At 37.6% G+C, this 21,029-nt stretch overlaps 1 protein-coding gene across 4 annotated transcripts in view; it reads right to left on the bottom strand.

Moving 5' to 3' along the window:
* Window positions 1–2,514: 2,514 nt before the first annotated feature.
* The window catches only part of EZH2 (enhancer of zeste 2 polycomb repressive complex 2 subunit), an 84,638-nt gene continuing 66,123 nt past the window's right edge, over window positions 2,515–21,029 (bottom strand). For 2 of the 4 annotated variants that reach the window (XM_036760451.1, XM_036760452.1), the window contains exons 9-20: window positions 13,244–13,335; window positions 11,891–12,131; window positions 10,751–10,920; window positions 10,326–10,420; window positions 8,974–9,014; window positions 8,319–8,444; window positions 7,552–7,730; window positions 5,094–5,189; window positions 4,635–4,716; window positions 3,800–3,880; window positions 3,554–3,638; window positions 2,515–2,832 (exon numbers count right to left, since the gene is read on the bottom strand). In XM_036760451.1, the coding sequence (XP_036616346.1) occupies window positions 2,772–2,832; window positions 3,554–3,638; window positions 3,800–3,880; window positions 4,635–4,716; window positions 5,094–5,189; window positions 7,552–7,730; window positions 8,319–8,444; window positions 8,974–9,014; window positions 10,326–10,420; window positions 10,751–10,920; window positions 11,891–12,131; window positions 13,244–13,335 (1,349 nt within the window). In that variant the 3' untranslated portion in view covers window positions 2,515–2,771. The remainder of the gene's footprint in view (window positions 2,833–3,553; window positions 3,639–3,799; window positions 3,881–4,634; window positions 4,717–5,093; window positions 5,190–7,551; window positions 7,731–8,318; window positions 8,445–8,973; window positions 9,015–10,325; window positions 10,421–10,750; window positions 10,921–11,890; window positions 12,132–13,243; window positions 13,336–21,029) is intronic. The other 2 variants (XM_036760453.1, XM_036760454.1) reach the window with 1 other exon arrangement.

The raw sequence follows: 21,029 nt of genomic DNA, 5'->3' as shown, positions 1-21,029 counted from the left end.
CTTTTGCTTCCTAAAACACATTGAATACTTTTCAAAGAAAAGTTGGATTTGAAGTCCTGTGCAGCAGGGGGCACGTCTCAACTTCCTCTGGGCCTCAATTTATGTGCCTTGGCGGGAAGGTGAACTAGATGAACTCCCAAGTTCCCTCCTGTTCCAAATCTGTGAGCTGATGGATGTTCTGGTAACAATTCCATTTTGAAAAGCAGCTAAAGCAATCCCCAGGCCTTAGTCCATCTGTGTCTTATCTACTTGAATTCTAGATATTCATTTTTTTTGTTCATTCATTTCATTCATTTTTTGTTGTTCTCTACATGAAGGTTGCACATATGCGGATCACTGAAACCTATTTCGGGTTTGTATAGCAAAGTATGCAGATTAGATTTATCTTTATAAAAACTGTGCTGATTATTAGCAGGTTTCCATATAAAATTACTGGCAAGGAAGCCTAAAATCCCCAGGTTGTTTTACTGCAGTCGAAATTGTATAAATACTTTTGTGTGGAGGCATCATTGAACTATGTGGAGGCATTAGGAACTATGAAGAACTTTTATATTGTGTCATTGAGAGTAGGTCACAACAGGACGTGTGTTAAAAGGCAGGCAGATGCGGCTAGTCTCCATAGAAATTATCTGTTTAAATTGTTGGAAGAAGTTTGTTTGTGGAAGTTATTTCTATGGCAAATGAAATCCACACTGAAGTGACTGGGGCCTTGAAATGGGTCTTGAAACCATTTGGTTTGGTTAGGATTTGGCATTCTTATTTATCAGAGTGACAGTGTAATCTTATTATCAAGTTTACTCATCATTTTCCCATATTTCATTTCAGTTATTTAGTAGCCCTGACACTGCTGAGGTTTTAAAAACTTCGGATGTATCCATGAAAACTGAAAATTATTGCCATAGGGACAAAATTCATAAGGCTATCTGCAGTATGCAGAATTATCAGCCTTCTGACCTTTCTAGCATTTGAATAAAGTTGGTTCCAAAAGCCTTATTTTACTACAAGATTTACTACAAGATACTACAAGATAAGACATTCTAATTTAGATATAATGGCTCTTAACCATTTCCCTTTTGCACAAGTTAACTTAGGATTAGATTTTAAAAGGAGAACTGGAGCTGATTCTCTCTGGTGTTACTGCAGGCTAGGTACCTACAGGGCTATCTGTCAGATGGTAACAGCTGCAGGGTATTTTTGACCACAAAGGCTATATGCATGCATGTGCAGCCATTGGATGGGGGGAAAAATTATACCTGACTTGCTATGCATTCAGAATACACCAGATGGTGCTCAAAATTGTTTCCCAAAATACGAGGTTTGCCTAGTTGGATTCCCTTAAGTTAGGCTATTTCTCAGACAGAACAAATGAATGTACTGAGATGAGTTAAACAGTATTCAAAAGAAAAGAAGAAAAACTTAAGAAGAAAACTTTAATGTGGCTTGCTGCACGTGTAAGTGTTCGTTTATTAAGCACTTCCTATGTGCTAGGCACTGTGCCATATACTGAGGTCCTTGAGAAGCTCAGGATCTAATTGGGGAAAAATCTGTACAGACAAGTTATATACAAGATAAGAGCAGTTGGGAAAGACTTCCCATACAAAATGGGATCTTAATTGGGACTTGGAGGAAGCCAAGGAGGTGAAGAGATGGGAGATTTCCCAGAATGGAGAAAGACATCCAGAGAAAATGCCCAAAGGTGAGGTGGAACAGCCCAGTGTCATTATAATGGAAGTGTGTGTAATGGAGTAAGGTGTTAAAAGGTGGGGAAGGAACAGATTTGAAAAGCCTTTTGAACACCAGATTTTTTTGTATTTGATCCTGGAGGTTATTGAGGGATGATGATGTGGTCAGACCTTCATTTTAGGAACATAACTTTAGTCCTTTTGTGGAAGATGGACTGGAGTAGGGAAGAGCCTTGAGACCAGCCCCATCAGCAGGGTGTTGGGGTATATTTGAGGGGTGAAATCACTAGTCCTTGGCAGCAGTGATATGGGATGTGATAGTGAGGTGTAACTTCAAGGTTGTGAGCCTGGAGTTGGGGCAGAGGATTTTGGACATTCTAAGAGGTCTGCTGGACATCCAGTTTGCAATTAGGAGTCAGTGCAGAGGATCTGAGGATCGTCACCATAGAGATGGTCATTAAATCTAGATGAGATAAAAGGAGAAGAGAACAGAGCCTAGGACACAATCCTAAGGGACCCCTACGGAGAACTTTGGAGAGAGGAATTTCGGTAGAGTGAGTCCACCCAGTTCTTTCCCAGTCAGTTGGTGCTTTCCAAGTATTTGTGGGGAATGTGTGGTACCTAAAATGATTAAAGAGATGACTCATGCACTTAAAGGAAAGCCAGATTTCTCCTGCCAAAAACAGGTAGAACATAATCTGTTTAACATCTACCCAGAAAGTCATGCAAGCTCAGTTGCCATTAAAGATAGAGGCAAAAGAAATTGCACTAGAGATGTGTTCTTTCACTGCAGTTGACTGGATAAAATTGTACCATAACTCAGCAACAAAGAGAAGTTCAAGTATCCTTTATTCAAGGTTGAAAAATGTACCACACTGCATTATTGCAAATGTTCACTGGTACAAAACACTTTGCAGCTGGTGAGAAGGCAATAAAAAGTTGATTTTTAAACTCATTACTATAAATTACTCTTACAGTACTTTGCAAATTCAGAATTTCAAATTGCATTTTATTTTTCTAAAATTGCCCACAGTACTAGAAATTCCTGAAAATAAGGCAGCTGTTTTAAAGAGGAGGTAGCTGATGATATCAAGGGATTTCCATTTCTCGTTCAATGCCCACATACTTCAGGGCATCAGCCTGGCTATATCTGAAACAAAATTAGAAAAGAATTATCTCTTGGCCTATATGCCTTATAAAGTTGGATAAGATAAACAGTGTAAAAACACAACAGAGCCACATTTGCGTATTAGTAGGAAGCAAGAACTACACTAGCTGCGCCCACAATATTTCTAGGAATTAAGAGGTTGGGGCAGGGGCTGGGGGGGACCTCTTAGCCAAGCTATTTCCAATAGCTGTTTTCTAACAAATAGGTAATATTGCCTAACTTGTCCTTTCCTCAGTGTACTCATCTATGGTGAAATCACAGAATAGGTGCCCAAACACCTAATCTGAGTGCATGCGACTCAGATCTTAGTTATCTCCTCAGCCTCCCACTATATGTCCTTACTTCCCTTGGCAATTGGGCTTATCCAATTTCTAGGACGAGTAAATCTTTCAATCTATATATATGATTACCCTAAGAGTTTGGTTGAATCTTAAATTATTTTGTTACTTCCCACCCAGATCCACTTTAGTCACCTGTTTGTCTTCCTTTCCTGCATATTTTACTGCACAAAGACACAGTTCTGTGTCTCTGCTGGGGCTTTGAAAATGCAATTATTGGCTGAGCAGTCATGGATAATTTCTTCCAAGCACCCCCCCCCCCAAGTCAGAACAAGAAGAAATGAAAGAAAGCTTTGTGTACTATTAGCTCAAGGTCTCATTAGGAAAAACCCAACGCTCACACTAGAAATATGCATTTTACCAACCTGTAGTCAAAAAACAGCTCTTCACCAGTCTGGATGGCTCTCTTAGCAAAAATACCTATCCTGTGATCACCGTTAACCATCATAACTGGAAAAAGACACACAGACCCATGTCAGCGAGCAGTTAGTACGGGAATAGCACAGCCACAGGATGGTTAATATGACTCTTATACACATTAAACATTTGATTGACAACTACTCCTGGGCATATAAATAAGTGACTTTGCATCTGACTTGGTTGATACCTACCTTTTGCATAGCAGTTGGGATTTACTGAATGATTTGCAAAACGAATTTTGTTACCCTTGCGGGTTGCATCCACCACAAAATCTAGAAAAATTAAATCAGTTTAAAATAAGTTTCTTCTTCAACAAATAACTTTAAACACACACGGTATGTGTAAAGAACAAATTCTTCCTCCTTTCATGATAACACCAAACCAATACCAACTTCAAGTGCCTGAATTCAGAGAGGCAGTACAGTACTTCATAAATGTTTAATTTCAAATCCAGCCTCAGATACTTACTAGCTGAGCTACCTTGGGCAAGTCATTTAACCCTGATTCCCTCCCTCTGTCCCCCCTCAATACATAAAGCATTAACTAGAAAAGATTTGAGTCAAATCTGTGCCTACAGAGTGTAGGTATCTGTTAGCCACCCTGCCTCCTTTTAGGCTTTTCTTCCCATTGCTAACATCTAAGATCCCTCTAACAAACTTAACAGTGCCCTTTTTTTTTCCCTAAAAGAATTAACACACAAAAAAAGCAACTTCTACCCTGGAGGTGCCTCCTGATCTCCCATTTCAGACCCACATCTGTCAGGCAGCATGAAAAGAAAGGCGTTCTTCTAATCCTAACAGTGCCACTGACCTTCTTTCTTTTCTCTGCTCCTCACACAGGAAGACTCTTGTCTTCAATCCTCTTGTACATCTTGTCCCCTCACTTCCCACCCTCCCAAATAATCTTGAATATATTTGTACCACATAGAGGTGGTACTTGCATCCCCAGAATTTGTGGCATTTAGCTGGTACCTAATCAAGCTTAAAGAATACTGAAAATCCAACAGAAGGGCAACTATGAACATACCATTATTCAAGTTGAAGAGAAAGCTGCACATGTACTTATCATAAACCTTTCCTCTTCTGTCTGCCTCATCCTGAGAAATAATCTAAAAGGAAAGAGACAGAGAAAATCACCTGAGTCCTTATCATGGAGGTGTGAGCTGCCCTGGTGACATTGGTGGGTGGGTGTGCTTCATCATGTAACCCCACAATACTTCCCTAGTATCTTTGCTACCAGGGAGCTAAAATGGTGACATCTTAATTCTTAACACTAGACCTGTATTTAATTGGCAGTGATGCCTTTTGGTTTGAGATGACACTGAAACCTTGATTGCTAGTGTTTTCAGTAGCGAAGCACTCCACAAGCCTAAAAGTGACCTAATGATAGAGGTCAAGGGGCTTTCCCAGTGCCTACAGGAAAGGTATAGGCGGTGCCATTTCATCCCTGCCATAAAACTAACCTATGCACATTAACTTGCCTTACCTCACCACAGTATTCAGAGATGAATTCATTCTTTTGCACAGGATCTTTGATGAAAATTCCCCAACCTGCCACATCAGATGGTGCCAGCAGTAAATGCTAAAGAAGAAACCAGAGCTTTATAATCAAAATTACAAGGGAAGCTCAAATGCATGGACATGATAATTATTACCCTCCAAATCAGAGTGTGTGGGGAAGGGGAAGGAATGCCCAAGCTTGGCTGCCTACAATTTGAAGGATAGCATTAACATGCCTGGTCACACACATAACTAAGAAATGACAAAGTTTAGTGTGAATCCACCTAATGGTTGTTCAACTGATCCACTCTGAAGCAAGACAGACAGGCTCAAGGAGACATCCTCCCACTTCCCACAAGGGGAGATTTTGAAACCATCCTTTTTAATGCGTAAATGAATAGGGATACCACATCACTTGACGTTGATCTTCTCTGGCCTATACTTGCTACCTCCACTTGCTCAATACCAATAGATATTTTTCTTTAATTTTCCTCTATCAGAGCCTGCTAAGTCTAATAGAAATATGAACAAGAAAAAAATTGCAAAAAGTGAGAATACACTTCCACATGGCATGTGTACAAAAACCAATGTTTGTTTGGTACAAAATTCAAATGTTATGGGCAGAAAGCTTTAATACATATTTTTATGTAACATAGCAATAAAAATGGAAACCAATAAAGGCACTATGATGGATAAAGATGGATACATCTAATGGATAGTTTTTTCAAAATGATATCCTAAAATAATTTACAAAACAAAGACCACATTATGGAAATGGACAAAATAATTTAATGGGATGCATTTTAAATTGTTGTAGTTTGGAATGCTACTGAAATCACCCAATCACCAATCATTTTCCCCATCTGCCTCAAATGCTCCTGGCTGATCCAAGCTGCTGTTATATATTCTAAATCAAGAATCTTGAACTTTTTGTCAGACCGGTGAAGCCACTTCAGAACAGTTTTTAAAGGTATAAGATTACAAAAGAAATTAATCATTAAAATATAGGTTTTTTTAAGTTCATGATAGGCTTAAGAGCACCTATCCTGAATTCAAAACTGCCTTCCCTTTCTATTGCTACATTTTCAATTCCCCTAGTTCTCTAGACTTGTAAACTCCTCCCAATAGACACGGACAGTGAGCCAATTATTCTTGTCCTCTGCAGTCATCTCTTTAATTTGACCTTCCATCTCTGTCAACAGCAGATCTACAGAACTGCAAAGGACCTCCTACATCTACTTCTATCTAGCTTTTGTCCTAGAATTTTTTCTCTACTCTTTAATACCTTTATTTGAATACTGAGGGGTCTCTCTACCGAGTCCTTTTTTACTCCAATTAAATGCCAACGAATTTGAGTATCTTAACACTTACCTAACTTGAGAGACACCAACTCCCTAAAAGTGCAGATGCAGATTCTGGCAGGCTGGGCTCCTTATACTTACTTTCTAATAACTCCTGTGCCTTTGCTCATGTCTCCCAACCCTACCCCAAAGAAAGAACAAAACAAAAACCTGGAACGCCCTGCTGCCAACTAGCACATCCCACCAAGCATCCTTATTTACGCAGTCCTACCTTTCTGACCATTGTCACATAAAGCTACCTAGGTACATAGTATTGAAAACAAAAACCTTCAGTTGATGCTCATTCCTTCTGGCTATGTGGCTCAATTCCTAGAGAAGGCCATCTATATAATCAATTGAGGCCTCCATTTCCAGCGATTAGCACACTTACCTAGCAGGTGCTTAATAACTGCTAGTTGATCAAAAGTAAACTGACAGTTCAGTAAAATGAAGTAAAATTTTATCCATGTTATTTTGCCTTCCCCTATTCTCAGAGCTAAGCTATCTTAGGAAAAGCAAGGCACAAGTACACAAATGCCACTAAATCTACAAACAGGGATAAAATTAGAGACTTTAGAAATGGAATGTATAATAGCTATAAGAAATTTGGCATGTTCTGAAGGCCAGCCACCTTAGAAATCTAAAGCAGCCAAGATGAGTATGTGGTATAGTAAACAAAATGACCAAATCTGTCAAAACCTTAAAACCAGCTCAAAGCCTTCGGAGTCCCCAAAATCACCTGACCAGCAAGGAGTGGGGTGTTTTCCCCAACTTCAACACAAATGGACAATGATGGCTCAAGAATTCCCAAATGCAAAAACAATAGGGCAGAATGACAGTGATTACCATCCTTAAGTCAGGACCCTATAAATACAACTAGACAGTTAAAAACAGCCAAATTCCCTTCCTAAAAAATAAGGTACAACGTGGAGATTTATTTCCTTGAAATTCTTCTGCTCCACAATTCCCTGTACTTCTGGGGAATCCTGTAGTTCCCAAACGTAAGGTACCCCATAACTATTTGTGTATTACTTTTCATGTAGAGAAGACACGTTCTACTGAACATGTCATAATCAAATAGCAGCTTTTGGCTTTCCCGCCTACCTTTTTGGATCCTCTCTGAATGCTGCAGTTCTTACAGGACACATTTTTACTATCCCAGTGATCAGCAGCCCCACAAGTCAGACAGAGGTCTGGATCACACTCACGAACAGCCAGATAGCAGGGGCACTGTTTAGTGTTGCATTGTGCTTTACAACGGCACCCAGGGAATCGGTTTTGGCCTTCAGAGAGGGCAGGAAAAGGAAAGAGATATGTTAGTAAAGAACAGGAATTAGTTCTCTATTAAATGCCAATTTATGTCATTAAATGCTAATTTCTTTATTAGGAATTATGTATGTGGCTCCACAAAATGTTTGTATTAATTCCTTGCCCTAAAAGAATACACTTTAAAATTCTAAAGACAAATAAAAATCATTCCTTAACAATCACATTTGAATGGTCGATTATCTTGTGGTTTGTTTTTTTGTTTTTGTTTTCTGGATGCCCCTAACACTATACCAGCTTTATTATGATCTCTGCTTTAAATGGTTAAGGGAGAGGAGGGAAAAAAAAGAAAGGCCCCTTCTTTCAAGACAGGTTTGCCCAGCATGCAAAATGGCTTTATAAGCTCAATGTTCCTTAAGTGAGATTTTCCTGAAGATGACCTCATGAGTAAATAAAAAAAGTGTAAAAATACATACTTTTATTAAAAATTAGCACTCAATAAATATTTGCTGAATGAATGCTTCAAATTTTCTTCCTGAAAAATGTATTTGATGCTCATCCTATTACAATGGGCATGACAGTGCACAAGGGTAACAAATACTTACATTCTGAGCTACACTGACAAAACTTCTCACAAAAGTTTTGAGCAATCACGCATGGGCAAGAACTGTCACAAGGCTGACGTGGATGATCACAGGGTTGATAGTTGTAAACATGGTTAGAGGAGCCATCTGAATAAAGATATTAGTATGAAAAGCAATTGAGCCAGGGAACTGCAAAACTATTATGTAGAATTATCAAGTGGAAATCTTCCCTCTATCCTCTGCAGCTTAGCTGGATTTTCTTTACTGTATTTTACAATGTTACACGTATTCCTGTTTACAAAGTGATGGCAAAAATTAGGAAATGTTAATATTTCCCAACCCCCATGAATTCAGAAGCATTAATTGTCCACCACATCTCAGCCATTTTTCCAAAGCAATTTCCCTTTAACACAAACACTACCTCTCTCCATCCCATTAGTTTAGATTATGGGAAATACAATAGGGTAGTATCTAAAGGCTTATAGCTCTAGCTCCCTCAATTTTTGTTTTCCTTAATAAACAGTAATATCCTAAACCCTGATGGTGTGACTATCCAGTTACTATATGTCAGTTCGTTGTGGCACAACAGACTCCCCATGGTGAGGCCCTAAAAACAATTAAAAACCAAAGTAGAAATGCTTCAAGTAAGGATAAAGTTAAATGGAAAGATGCTAACCCTTTTTCAGTTGTATCTTTCTGCAATGTGCAGCCCACAACCTGCAAAAACACAAAAAAAAAAAACAACACAAACACAAGAAAGTTGACAGGAGACTCCTCCTTTGCTGGAGCCTGGGGAGTTACAGTTATAACTACAAATCCAACATAAAATTACTTCAATGGAAATGTCTGTATGACCAGACTAGCAATACTTCAGTGAAATCAAAGTGTTCATAGGAGAGTCATCTACGTCCTAAGGTCATAAGGGCTATCTGATCAAAACAACTCTTAAGTCAAGCTGACCACTGAAAACATTTGGCAAAAAATTAAGCCCACATTCTCATGTGCAACTTTGAGGGGGAAAAATCCAACAGATCACTTCTTGCACTTCTCTATAACATCCTGTAACAGTCTGAGATTTCCCAGGTTTTTACACATTTTCCACTGAGCTGGCTAGTCATCTTGAGCAGGGCTTCTTAAACTGGGAGGTCTTGACCCCATGTGGGCTTAAGGAGCGCTGCACCTGATCAGCACTTTCCTTCTTAGAGCTCTGGACCCTGCTCTGCCATGTTGTATGTTCTCCCATATCTCCATCACTATTAATCGTCAGAGTGGGCTACATGGTGAGGACCCTCTCCAAAATGTGCCGACATCTGCTTTGGGCTATAAATTCCTGCTGGCAAAAGCTTATGACTTCAAATTCTTGAGTACTGAATTATGTTGGCCCTATGTTTTGGGGGGGAATCAAAACAAACCAGTATACACATAGCAAGGTTGGCTGCTCATTCTGATTAGACCTTTTTTTTTTCCTGCATCTGTAGATACCCTTGGCTAGCCATATCAAATCATGCTGAAAAATTTCAATTGTTTTCCACCACTATCATGTCAGAAGTTAGCATGAACCACTCAGCTTAAGGTTAATTAGGCAATTAAAGCAAAAAATTAGTGCCATACTTCCTGGTGGTAACTACCATGGAGTGAATTCAGAGTCCTCAAATAATTGAGCTTAACCTCACTGAGGGACTGATACATGATACATTATGAATCTTCAACCCCCTTAAACATAAATAACAGTACTAAGGAGGGAAGCTAAACTTAAAAGTGTTCCTTTTACCCAGTCTACTGCCACTAGTCTACTTAGTGGTTACAAAAAGTTCAGTGAGAAAAGTCATTTATCACACTTCTCGATCCCAAGTCTGAGTCTATCTGTTGATTTTATAAAAATAATTCATATATGTGGTAGCAAAAAGCAACTGCTATAAGCAGCTGGTGCTAGAGGCTGAGAAAAGCCACCACTTCCTTATGCTCCTGCCCAGAGTGAGGGCTGAACCTGTTTCCTACAGTTTTAAAACTACTTTGCAACACACTTACCGGTGTTTCCTTTTTTTCTTCCTTGGAGGCGTATCAACATCCTCAGCAGGAACTGGAGCTATAATACTAGATTCCTTTACTCTAAACTCATAGACCTGGCAAGAGACAGCAGTGAAATGGCCATGAGGCAAGTCTTATTTAAGCAGTTTGTTCCTGGGGTGGTTGTGGTCCTATCACAACCAGGTCAGGGTTCTAAAATTATATACATTTAAATCCTCTACAGAGTTTTCATTTTTCAGCCTCCTAGCCTTAAAGTATATGCTTGGATAACACTTATTTTAAAGTTACCATTTTTCAGTACTCTAAAATAAGATTTGAGAATAATCAAGGTAAACAGTAAATATTCTTTAAGGTGAAGGCAATGACTTCTTGGGAAGATGTACATTTAGTCTTTCTTATTGATGATTTCCATCTGATATTCTTACCTGTCTACATGTTTTGGTCCCAATCAACCTAGCAATGGCACAAAAATTATCATAGTAAGTGCCAATAAGAACTCTGAACATTGAGGCTTCAGCACCACTCCATTCCACGTTCTCAGGAGGTTCAATATTTGGCTTCATTTTTATTGGTGTTTGACACCTGGAGTTTGCCTCTGCAAAACCAAGATCACATGTAAAACACTATTTTAAGTCATTTGACTATATGTACCATGTCAGTAATGCAGTAGAATAAAATTATGTTTTAAAAAAAATAAGTAAAAGAATGTGTTCCTCCTCAACCTTCGAAAACTAAGTGGAGCCAGTTATTATTGGTTCTCAGTTGTACTGGAGTGACCTATTAGAAGAGCTGAAACTTAAAAGCCTTACTTGGCCACCACTACTAATCTCTCTGATTTGTTGTTGTCAAGTCATTTTCAGTTGTCTTTGACTCTTCGTGACCCCATTTGAGATTTTCTTGGCAAAAATGCTAGAATGGTTTGCCATTTCCTTCTCCAGCTTATTTTATAGATGAGGAAACTGAGGCAAACAGGGTTAAGAGACTTAACTTGGAGTCACACAGCAAGTAAGTGTCTGGGGCAAACTCAGGAAGATGCGTCTTCCTGACTCCAGGCCCAGCACTCTACCCACTTCACTACCTAGTTGCCCCCCATATGTCTGCTATCTCCCATCAAAATTCTTACCAGATGTGTTTAAAAGTACCTTAGTGGATTAATGTGAATTTCTTTTTCTTCCTTTCCCAGTGAAATAAGCAAAAGAATCAGAGGGGTAGAGAAAGGAAAGGGAAAAAAGAGCTAGAATAATCCTAGATCAGCAATCTCTGAAAACACAGGAACTCTTGACTTCAATCAGCACAAAACAGCTTATTAAACAATTCAAGTCATGAACCTCTAAAATCCCTACAAGTTCAAAATCTAGAATCCATTACACATTTTTATAAAGTTACCTCGTCTTTGTGGTATCAAAGATATGACAAGGTATATTGACAACATACTGATGTCAAAGTCACTTTGATTATATGATCTTTTTTAAAATCCTCAAAGTAAAAACTTCAATAATAGTGATAGAAAAATAGAAAACAGAAAATTTTTAAAGCAAGTAAGCTAAAACATTGTTCTAGCTTACCAGAAGAGCTAGAAGTTTCATCTTTCTTTTCTTCTTCCTCTTTATCATTATTCTCTCCACCTGTTTCAGTTCCAGCTTCCCTATCACTATCTGTATCCTTTGATTCCAGCACATTAATGGTTGGTGTGCTTGGTCTGCTGCTGTTATTTGGAAGCCTTCCCCTTCGGCGACCTCCTGGGCGCTTTGGTGGTGTCTTGATCCGTTCAGCAGTGAGAGCAGCTGCAAACTCCTTTGCCCCTTCCTAAAAGAAAGAAGTCATTTTCAAGATATGTTTCTCAATTTTCTAAATGTTTCTCAGTCTTTAAATTTGATAAAGGGAAAAAGTAGGAAAAGATAACCGCTTGTCAAAAAATTAAGGAATTAGCTCCATGGAACCAATTTCTATTTATAATACAAACTTATATATAATTTAATTATAAGTCTCTATACACCTGTATACAGTATGTTTGGGGGAGTTTCTTTCCAAAATTTTCAGACTATAATAGAAGCATGATAACTGTCATTACTGCCAAGAAGAGATAGAAGATTAAAATATTTTAATTATCGTTCCTGACATTTCTTTCAACTAAGTGAATAAATTAAAATACAGGTATAGCTTTATGTAATGTGAGGTCATTCTTCTATATATATTGATCTTCCAGGAAGGTAACAAGAAAGGAATTTCTATAAGCCATATTTTAAATGAAATGACAGAGCCTTCTATTTAAAGGTAAAATTCTTTGATGAAGTGACAAGTGTCCTCTGATAATAAAAGTAAAAGCCATAATTTGAGTTTTGTAATTTAGATTCTCCTATATTCAGTTAATATGTGCCTTTAGTAGAATTTAAGAATACATACAGATGGATTATAAAAACACATAAGCATATGTTTGCCTTGGTCTACTTTTACCTATTTATTCTGTAGGCCCCAAAGCCTAACCAGAGGGTAAGGATAAGGTTGGTGGGCTTAATAAAACTTGAACGAGAGACTGAGTACAGAATTTTAGAATTCTCAAGTTTTCAGATGAGTTGTTTGTAAGCACTGTGTTAGGTTCCTGTAGAGCATACAAAATGGTCCCTGCCCCTAAGGAGCTTACAGTCTTTGGGGGAGACCAGATTTCCACAAACAAAACAGAAAATAATACAGTATCAAATGTTGTAGTTGTTTAAAAAAAAAGTGCTATGGGTGGTCAAGAAGAGGAGAGATCAATGAGGACTTGAGCATCCTGCCTGTTGCTAACTGTCCATGTTAGAATGCTGTTCAAGAGGGCACAGGCATAGCATATCATGAGAGATTCTGACCTTGTAGACCTCCACCAGAAGTCCAATATAAAGACTTCATTAATTCCTGGACAATAAAACAACAAATCTTACCAAATGCTGGTAACAGTGTGGTCCACAAGGTTTGTTATCTAGTGCTGTTTCTGTGTTCTTCCGCTTATAAGTGTTGGGTGTTGCATGGAATGCTGTGAAAGAGACAAAACCATAAACTACCCAAATATATCTTTGGGAACAAAGTCAGTTATTTAACCAGTTTATCAGTGTAGCCAGTGAGTGGAAAATAGACGTTGTTAATTATCTATATTATTGAATAATTTTTTTCTTCTAGCCCTTGTTGAGGATCATCACATTTAAATTTGGTAAGTATTCTCTTATCAGTCTTGTTCAGAAGAGCTGATTGATAAAAGTTCTGGGATAATTGGTGATCTCTTTTTCCTGGCAGTTGAAGTTGATACATTTCTTAAATAGAGTTCTTAATATCTTTATAGGAATAGTGGGTATTCCTTATACAGCTAAATGAAATTATCTGTTTTTAAGAGAAGTTCCAGCTAACACTTAAAATCTCCTAGCTTCTTTAGGAAGGTCAGCAAATAAGTCTTAATATTGGGAGGTAAGGGGGGAGAAAAAGGCGCAGAGTTGGAGCAGAAAAGCAAGTACTTCTAAATGGAGTGTGCCAAATAATGCATGACAAACTGGGTCACAAGGCAGAAAAAATAAATGTGTCCTGAAAATTCCAACATCTATAAGAGGAAATTCATGTAGCCGAGTCTACCAGTGAAGAAAGAGATATTGCCTGCAAACATTAAATGCAAGTTTTTTTTTCCAATTCAGATTATCCAAATAACATGGTTTGTGTAAAAAGCTGGCAATATGTGGTATATAAATATAAAACTTGAATTTATATTAATGAGGCAGCTTGTGAAGACATTTTCTAGTGTCCAAAGGCACTTGCTTGCTCTGTTTTAAAGCTTACAATTAATCAGTATAAATGTCATCGCTAAACAAACAAAATTTTAAAATTGTAACATTTAGATTGAAAGAAAATCTGCATGTTTATGAAAACTATGCCTTTTAGGATAAATAGAAATCTTCATTCACCCATGTATAAAAAGCTCAGAGAAAAAGAGAACAGGTAAGAAAAGGAGACAATGTTTCTTAACTAAAACTTTTAAGTTTACTTCTCTTTCAAGTTGTTGAACTTTCCAGAATGCAAAACCAATAGCACATGGCTAATTTGGGATTTAATTACAGTGTGACAAGGAAGGGATCTTTTATATATGCTTAGCATCCAGAAAGTTAAGATCACATCACTTAGGAATTATACCTGTAATTGGAACCAATCAGACACCTGGAGCCTTCAATTACCACAGTAATTCTAGAAAAAAACAAAATGCTTGGAAAATGGGTATGACTTTTCTATTAGCTATACTACTGTGTTGAGAACTACATATATGCTTCCACAGATCCAAATAATTTAAAATTTTATTTTCAGGAAACCTGTTACTGTCCTAATTAAGTTGCAACAAGCAAAATCACTGAGTTAGCTCCAACATTTCCAGTATTTGGGATTGGAGACCAGAATCCTTATCTATATATAACCCACTATCATACCATACATTGAGAAGCAGTGTAGCACATGAGATATATCGCAGTCAAGAACACCTGGAGTTTAGTCTAACCTCTGACACACTAGCTGTGTGACCTTGGGCAAGACACTTAATCTCTAGAAGACCCCAGCAACTCTCTAAGATGATAACTTAGAGAGTAGATGTCAATCTACAACTGGTGCAGTTACAGATGAACAGGCAGAGCGGGAAGAGTGAAATAGCTAGGGAGGGGATGGACAGCTAGTTAGTGTCGACAGATCCAAGAACCAAACCATAATGTCCTGACATCTCTTTGACTACTCTTCCTGTTGTAAAAATAGATGAAGCATATTTTATAAATGTAATTAGTTTCTTCAGTCGCTAATATCAACATACACTACTTAAGACTTAGATGAAAATTATATCAACATGAATAATAAGGAAGCAGTAGATGAAGCACCAGGCCTGGATTCAGGACTCGAGTTCAAATCCAGCCTTACTTGTTAGCTATGTAACCCTGGGTAAGTCATTTAACTTCATTTGCCTCAATTTCTTCATCTGTAAAAATAAGCTGGAGAAAGAAATGGCAAACCACTCCAGTATCTTTGCCAAGAAAACCCCAAAAGGGGTCATGAAAAGTTAGACACAACTGAAACAACTGAACGATAACAGTAAGATAAAATTATTACGGTAAGATGCCAAGTCTGCATTAATTTCACCTGCTCAGGGTACTAAATGGTTGGTCAAATTTCAGATTATCACCACACAATTATTTTAGGTTAAACATGATAATTTACTTTATCAGAGAACCATAAAAGCATCTTAGAAATATTTTAGCATTCATGGCTGCAGATCTCAGAAAGTTGATGCCTAGCTACAAGTTGCAGAGAACACCAAAATCAAACATACGCCTTATGTTCAGCTTCAGCATATTTAAAGCTCATTCCAACAAGGAGGCTCAAATGATTCATCACAAAATACCAACAGGGCCAAATGAATCTAACCAGTTCTAAGTCCACATGGTAAGAAATTGAGGCAAAAAAAAAAAAATCACATATATGCTTTCTTCCACCAAGATAGGTCCTACTTAAAACACATATATAATCAACTATTTAGATTTCCCAGGCTGCGCTTCTCTATATTCTTACTTAAGGTCAGGAATGTTTGGTTCCTTCCATTCAGCTTTTCACAGCCCACTACCTTCTATCTCTCCCCAAGAGTTTCTAAACAAAAGTACACCAAACTTTCTGATGTTATTGACATTTTTAGGGCAAAAAATTTATGAATAAATCACTAATTCCTATAAATGTAGTATATAAATTATAATTTCAACATTACTATTTCTTTGAAAATTACAATGCATACTGAAAACTGCACACAAGGCAGATGTCCTATAGGTCAGACTCTGAAAAGGGTTTCAGTTACTATTATTTCAAAGATCCAATGGCTTTAACTGAGAGGTGCTCACTAAACAGATAGTGTTTAGCCTAGCTGGCTCCCTGAAACTTATAATAAACTAGAACATCTTTCTAGCTGGTTTTTTCCCCTCCATTTTATCCTTAAAAGCAGCAAGGCATACTGAATTCCAAAAGACACTGGAGTTCTAACCACCACCTTTCAAAAAGATGAGGCACCAATTACTTCGTTCACTTTGAAATGTTTTATCACATCATTTGTGTACGTTGGACCTGGCTATCAGTAATTTACAGAGTCCCTAATTTCACCATAATTACTAACTGAACAGTTAACCACATATTAAACTCTTTCCCCATATCTCTTGAACATGTTTTGCATTTTTCTCAAAGTTTGTGATTTAGAAGATTAAAAAGAATAAAAGAATTTGACAATAAGATGAGGGATAGTCAAAGTGCAGAGACAAAAAGAAATGGATCCATTTGACTACATACAACAATAGAAACAAACAATACCCCCAGCCCTATCCCAAGCTGTGCATACATGCAACATCTAAAAAAGCCACTAAACAAAGATGATGACTTTTTGTCAAATAAAATCAGGTTGAGGCTATGAAGTTCCCAATGGCTCAGAACTGTTCCTGGCCTTTGTTGTAAACACTGTGGCGGATGTCCATAGCAACTATGAGGTCTGTCACTTTCAAGTGCCTTTTATGAGTAGCTGACCACTACCACAAATGCTATTACAACAGAATTTTCTACTTATCCTCTTTTCACCAACTTAGTGTTACAGTTAAGGAATGTGAAAGGCTATCAAAATTCCTTCAGCTATGAACACCCTTAAAGTTAAACTACATTGCTATAGTATACGAGAGGTTAATATCCTTTATTATTTAATGGATTTGTTTACAGAAATTAAATGTTTGTGATACATGGTAATAAAAGTAAATTGGAGGGGCAGAGGAATGGCACAGTAGAGCACCAGAGCACCAGCCCTGGGGTCAGAAGGACCTGAGTTCAAATCCAGCCTCGGACATTTAATATCTAGGTGACCCTGGGAAAGTCACTTAGTCCTGATTGCTTCAAAAAAAAATGTTTGGATATGATATTTTGTGGTTCCCTGAGAAACTTACTGGCTCTGTCACCCTCTGGGCAAGTCACAACCACCCAGCCTTAGTTTCCTTACCTATAAAATGGGATAATAACAGCACCAACACCTTCTTTTTGTTAGCATTAAATGAAACACTATATGCAGAAGTATCCTATAACCCTTAAAGCAATGCATCTTAGTTATTCTTGCTGCTGTCACTAACAATTAGTACTTCTACTTGCAAAGTTTTATTTAGCCTCTCAGGCTTCAGTTTTCTCACCAGTAAAATAAGGGGTTGGACTAGTCTCTCCCAATTCTAGAACTATGTACCTATTCTCTTACTTTCTCTGCTAGGATTATATTTGAATACAAGAGAAAATGTTATAATAAAAATTAACCTCTTAAATATTTTCATTACTTGGTATTTGAAATGTTTTCTAAATGAAGGATATTTAATGGCTAAGTATTTGAGGGCTGCTATGAAGGCTATGAAAAAAAATGATAAAATGCTGAAAATGCTCAGATTGGATACCTCAAATAGAGCTGGTTGGTAAATTATCTGAAGCAGCATCAATTATTTTATTATGGAATCATTCGTTTAGCTTAGATGCAAATCTACTCACAAAGTGTTCATATTTTTCCCACCCTGAAAGTTGTATTAATGGAATGCTATTGTTTTACAGTATTAACCATACCAGGTATGAACAGTCTAGAAAGTCCTCCAGCTAAAAGCAAACTGAATGGAAAAGATAAATTTAAATTTAAAGGGAAAGGGTAAATGGCAAAGGAAAAGTGAAAACCAGGAACAGGTACACCTGATACAGACGACTGTGAAAAGGGAAAAAAAGCACAGCCATCTAGAGTCGTTTAGCGTAAGGCCAGACTAACTTTCTATGTGACTCAGTAACCTCTACAAAAAGTAAAATAGGACTCAAAAGTTTGTGAAACTGAATGTTGCAACCTAAAAATAAATAAATAAATTTTTTAGGGTATGGATGATGTCTGCCACAACGACATCAAAAAAAAAAAAAAGATCTATAACATTCAGGAATATCTATTTAGTAATTCAAGTAACTATATTTTGGCAAGATATACACAAAAATAGTTAACAGTCTGGTTGAAGTAAATGTCACATATCTTGAAACTTCACTTATATGAATTACAAATGTATGTTATTTAATCTCAAGTAGGCCCTCACTGCTATACAGCAATTTTTTTTAATCACCCTTAAAGTCTGTAATATATTTTCCCCAGTTGCTATTCCAAACCTCTTCCCTCCTCCCTTCCCCTCTCTTTCATAGCAGAGTGTGTCTACTTAATAGAGGCCGTTCATTTCAAACTACCTTTTCTTCCCCACTTCACACATCACAAAACCCCTTCTCTTCACCGTCTTCCCATTCTCTCCTCAAATCTCTGATAAAGAGGTGGGCAGCTAGCGTCCAAAGACTTTCCTCTCTTCTCATCCTTGTCCATTAGTTCTTTTCCTGCCACCTAAAAGAGTACCTGGGTCTTCTCCATCCATAAGAAACCTTGACCCTGAAACACATCTAGTCTAAGAACACCCAGGAGACAAGATATTTGTGCCAGAAAACAGTCTCTCTCAGAATATTCTCATTACTACAGCCTTGCTCTGTGGAAACACATCTAGTCTCAGAACACCAAGAAGACAAGATATGTGTACCATGATCCACAGTATCTGATACTATTTCAGTTACCTCAAGCTTGGTCTCTGTAAAAGCTAATCTGGTTTAAGAAAACTCAGACCTCTCATCTTGATCATGTTCCATGAGAAATAAAGATAATCTGAAGAGAGAGGGGGAATCTCACTTTCATAGCCAAATGCTTGGAAGTCCATGTATACTCACTACCTACATTTTTCTCACAACTCTTTTCTCACTCCTTGCAGTATGGCTTCTCAGCACGCTATCTAATGCAAACTGTTCTCTCCAAGGTTACCAACATCTCTTACCTACTAAATCCAATGGCCTTTTCTTAGTTCTTATTCTGCACTCTCTCTTTTGCTTTTGATACTGACAGCTACCAACTTCTCCTGGACACTTTCCTCCCTTGGACTCTGTAAACACTGTTCTCCCTCGGTTGCTCTCACATTGGTCTGACTATTTCTTTTTAGTCTCCAATGCGGCTTCATCCTGTTCCTACAGCCTGAACATGGGCATCCCCCAAGGGTCACTCAGTCATAAGCCCTTTTCTCCTCTTCTCAATGCAGGGGATTCTCATATCTATTTAGCCAGCCCTAATCTAGCTACTGAATTTCAATCCTTCATTACCAACTGACTGCTGGACATCTTCACCTGGATTTACATATGCATCTCAAATTCAAAATGTCCACAAGAGAACTCATTTTTCAGAAAACCCATCCCAACTCCAGATTTATTTGGGTTGAAGACACCACCATTTCTCCAGTGCTCCAGATTCCAGACCTTGGAACAGTTTTGCCTCCTCCTCACTCTCCTGCATCACCTTCTGCCATATGATATCAAGTTGCAAGTATGATCAACTCTACCTCTCCAATGGATTCTTCCCTCTCTACACTCACAAAATCTGTTATCCTAATCCAGGCCTTCATCTCCTCTTAGACAACTAAGACAACTGCAAAAGCCATTTAAATAGTCTTTCTGCTTCCAGTTTCTCTCTTCTGCAGTGCATCCTCCATACAACTACCAAATTGATATTTCTAAAATAAAGCTTCTGAACATATCTCTTTCTTATTCAAAAATCTTCAGTGGTTCCATATTCCTCTAGAATAAAACACAATACCTTCAACTTTGCATTTAAAGCCCTTCACAGTTTGGTCCTATCTCCTAGTTTTAATTTACATTACTACTTTGCTCTTCCAGTACTCTGGTTTCCTAGAGGTTGCTCATAAATGCCATCTCCCACCTCTATGCTTTTGCACATGTGGCTGATACGCCACATCTGATATGCATGCCACCCTCCCTGCTTAGCTCCACCTCTTAAAATCCTTAGCTTCTTTCAAAGCACAGCTCAGAGGCCAGTTACTACATGTGGCCTTTCCTGATCTTCATTTTAGTGCTTTCTTCTTGAAACGGATATGCACGAAGTCATGTGTGCTTGGCTGATATTTGTGTGTATCTCAGTGGAAAGTAGTATCTTTTTAGGGCAAGGACTATTTCATTTCTGTCTTTGTAGCCCCCATGTCTCACCCAGTGCATCACACAAAGGAAGCACTTGATAAAAGTTTGTTGAATTTAATTATCCAGTATTGCCAAATAAATAAGGCATTACTATGTGTGCGCATGTACATTTTACTAAGGAGATCTAACATTTTTTAAGATAACAATATTAAAAATTGGTTGAAAAAAAGGACAGAATGTATCCAAACACCTGTTTTATAGGGTTTCTCACTCAACATAACTGCATTTCACAGAAATCAGAAGTGATATGAACAAAGACTACCAGACTGGAACATAGAAATAATAAAATGCCACTTTACATTTATATACTGTCTTAACAATTCATAAAGACATGCATACAAGTAATTTTAAAATAGTATTTTTTAAAATGAGCTTCTAGCTGTATTCCAAGTTAGTGGAAAATGTAAATATAAAAACATTAATATAGTATAAAATAAAAGCACTACTACAGTTTCCAGTAGGCCAGTGAAAAACTAGATCATGTCAAATTAAGAATACATTTAAAATGATAAATATAAGATTAAATGATAAATGATTGTGAAAATTGACAGCATTTTTCCTAAATGGGGTTATATTTCATTTTTTCCAATCTATATTAAATGTAAAGTTCCATAA

The sequence above is a fragment of the Trichosurus vulpecula genome, chromosome 5, assembly GCF_011100635.1.
Source record: "Trichosurus vulpecula isolate mTriVul1 chromosome 5, mTriVul1.pri, whole genome shotgun sequence".
In the NCBI taxonomy this organism is placed as follows: domain Eukaryota; kingdom Metazoa; phylum Chordata; class Mammalia; order Diprotodontia; family Phalangeridae; genus Trichosurus; species Trichosurus vulpecula.
The sequence above is the reverse complement of the archived record's forward strand: the minus strand, read 5'-3'. Positions and strand labels throughout refer to the sequence as shown.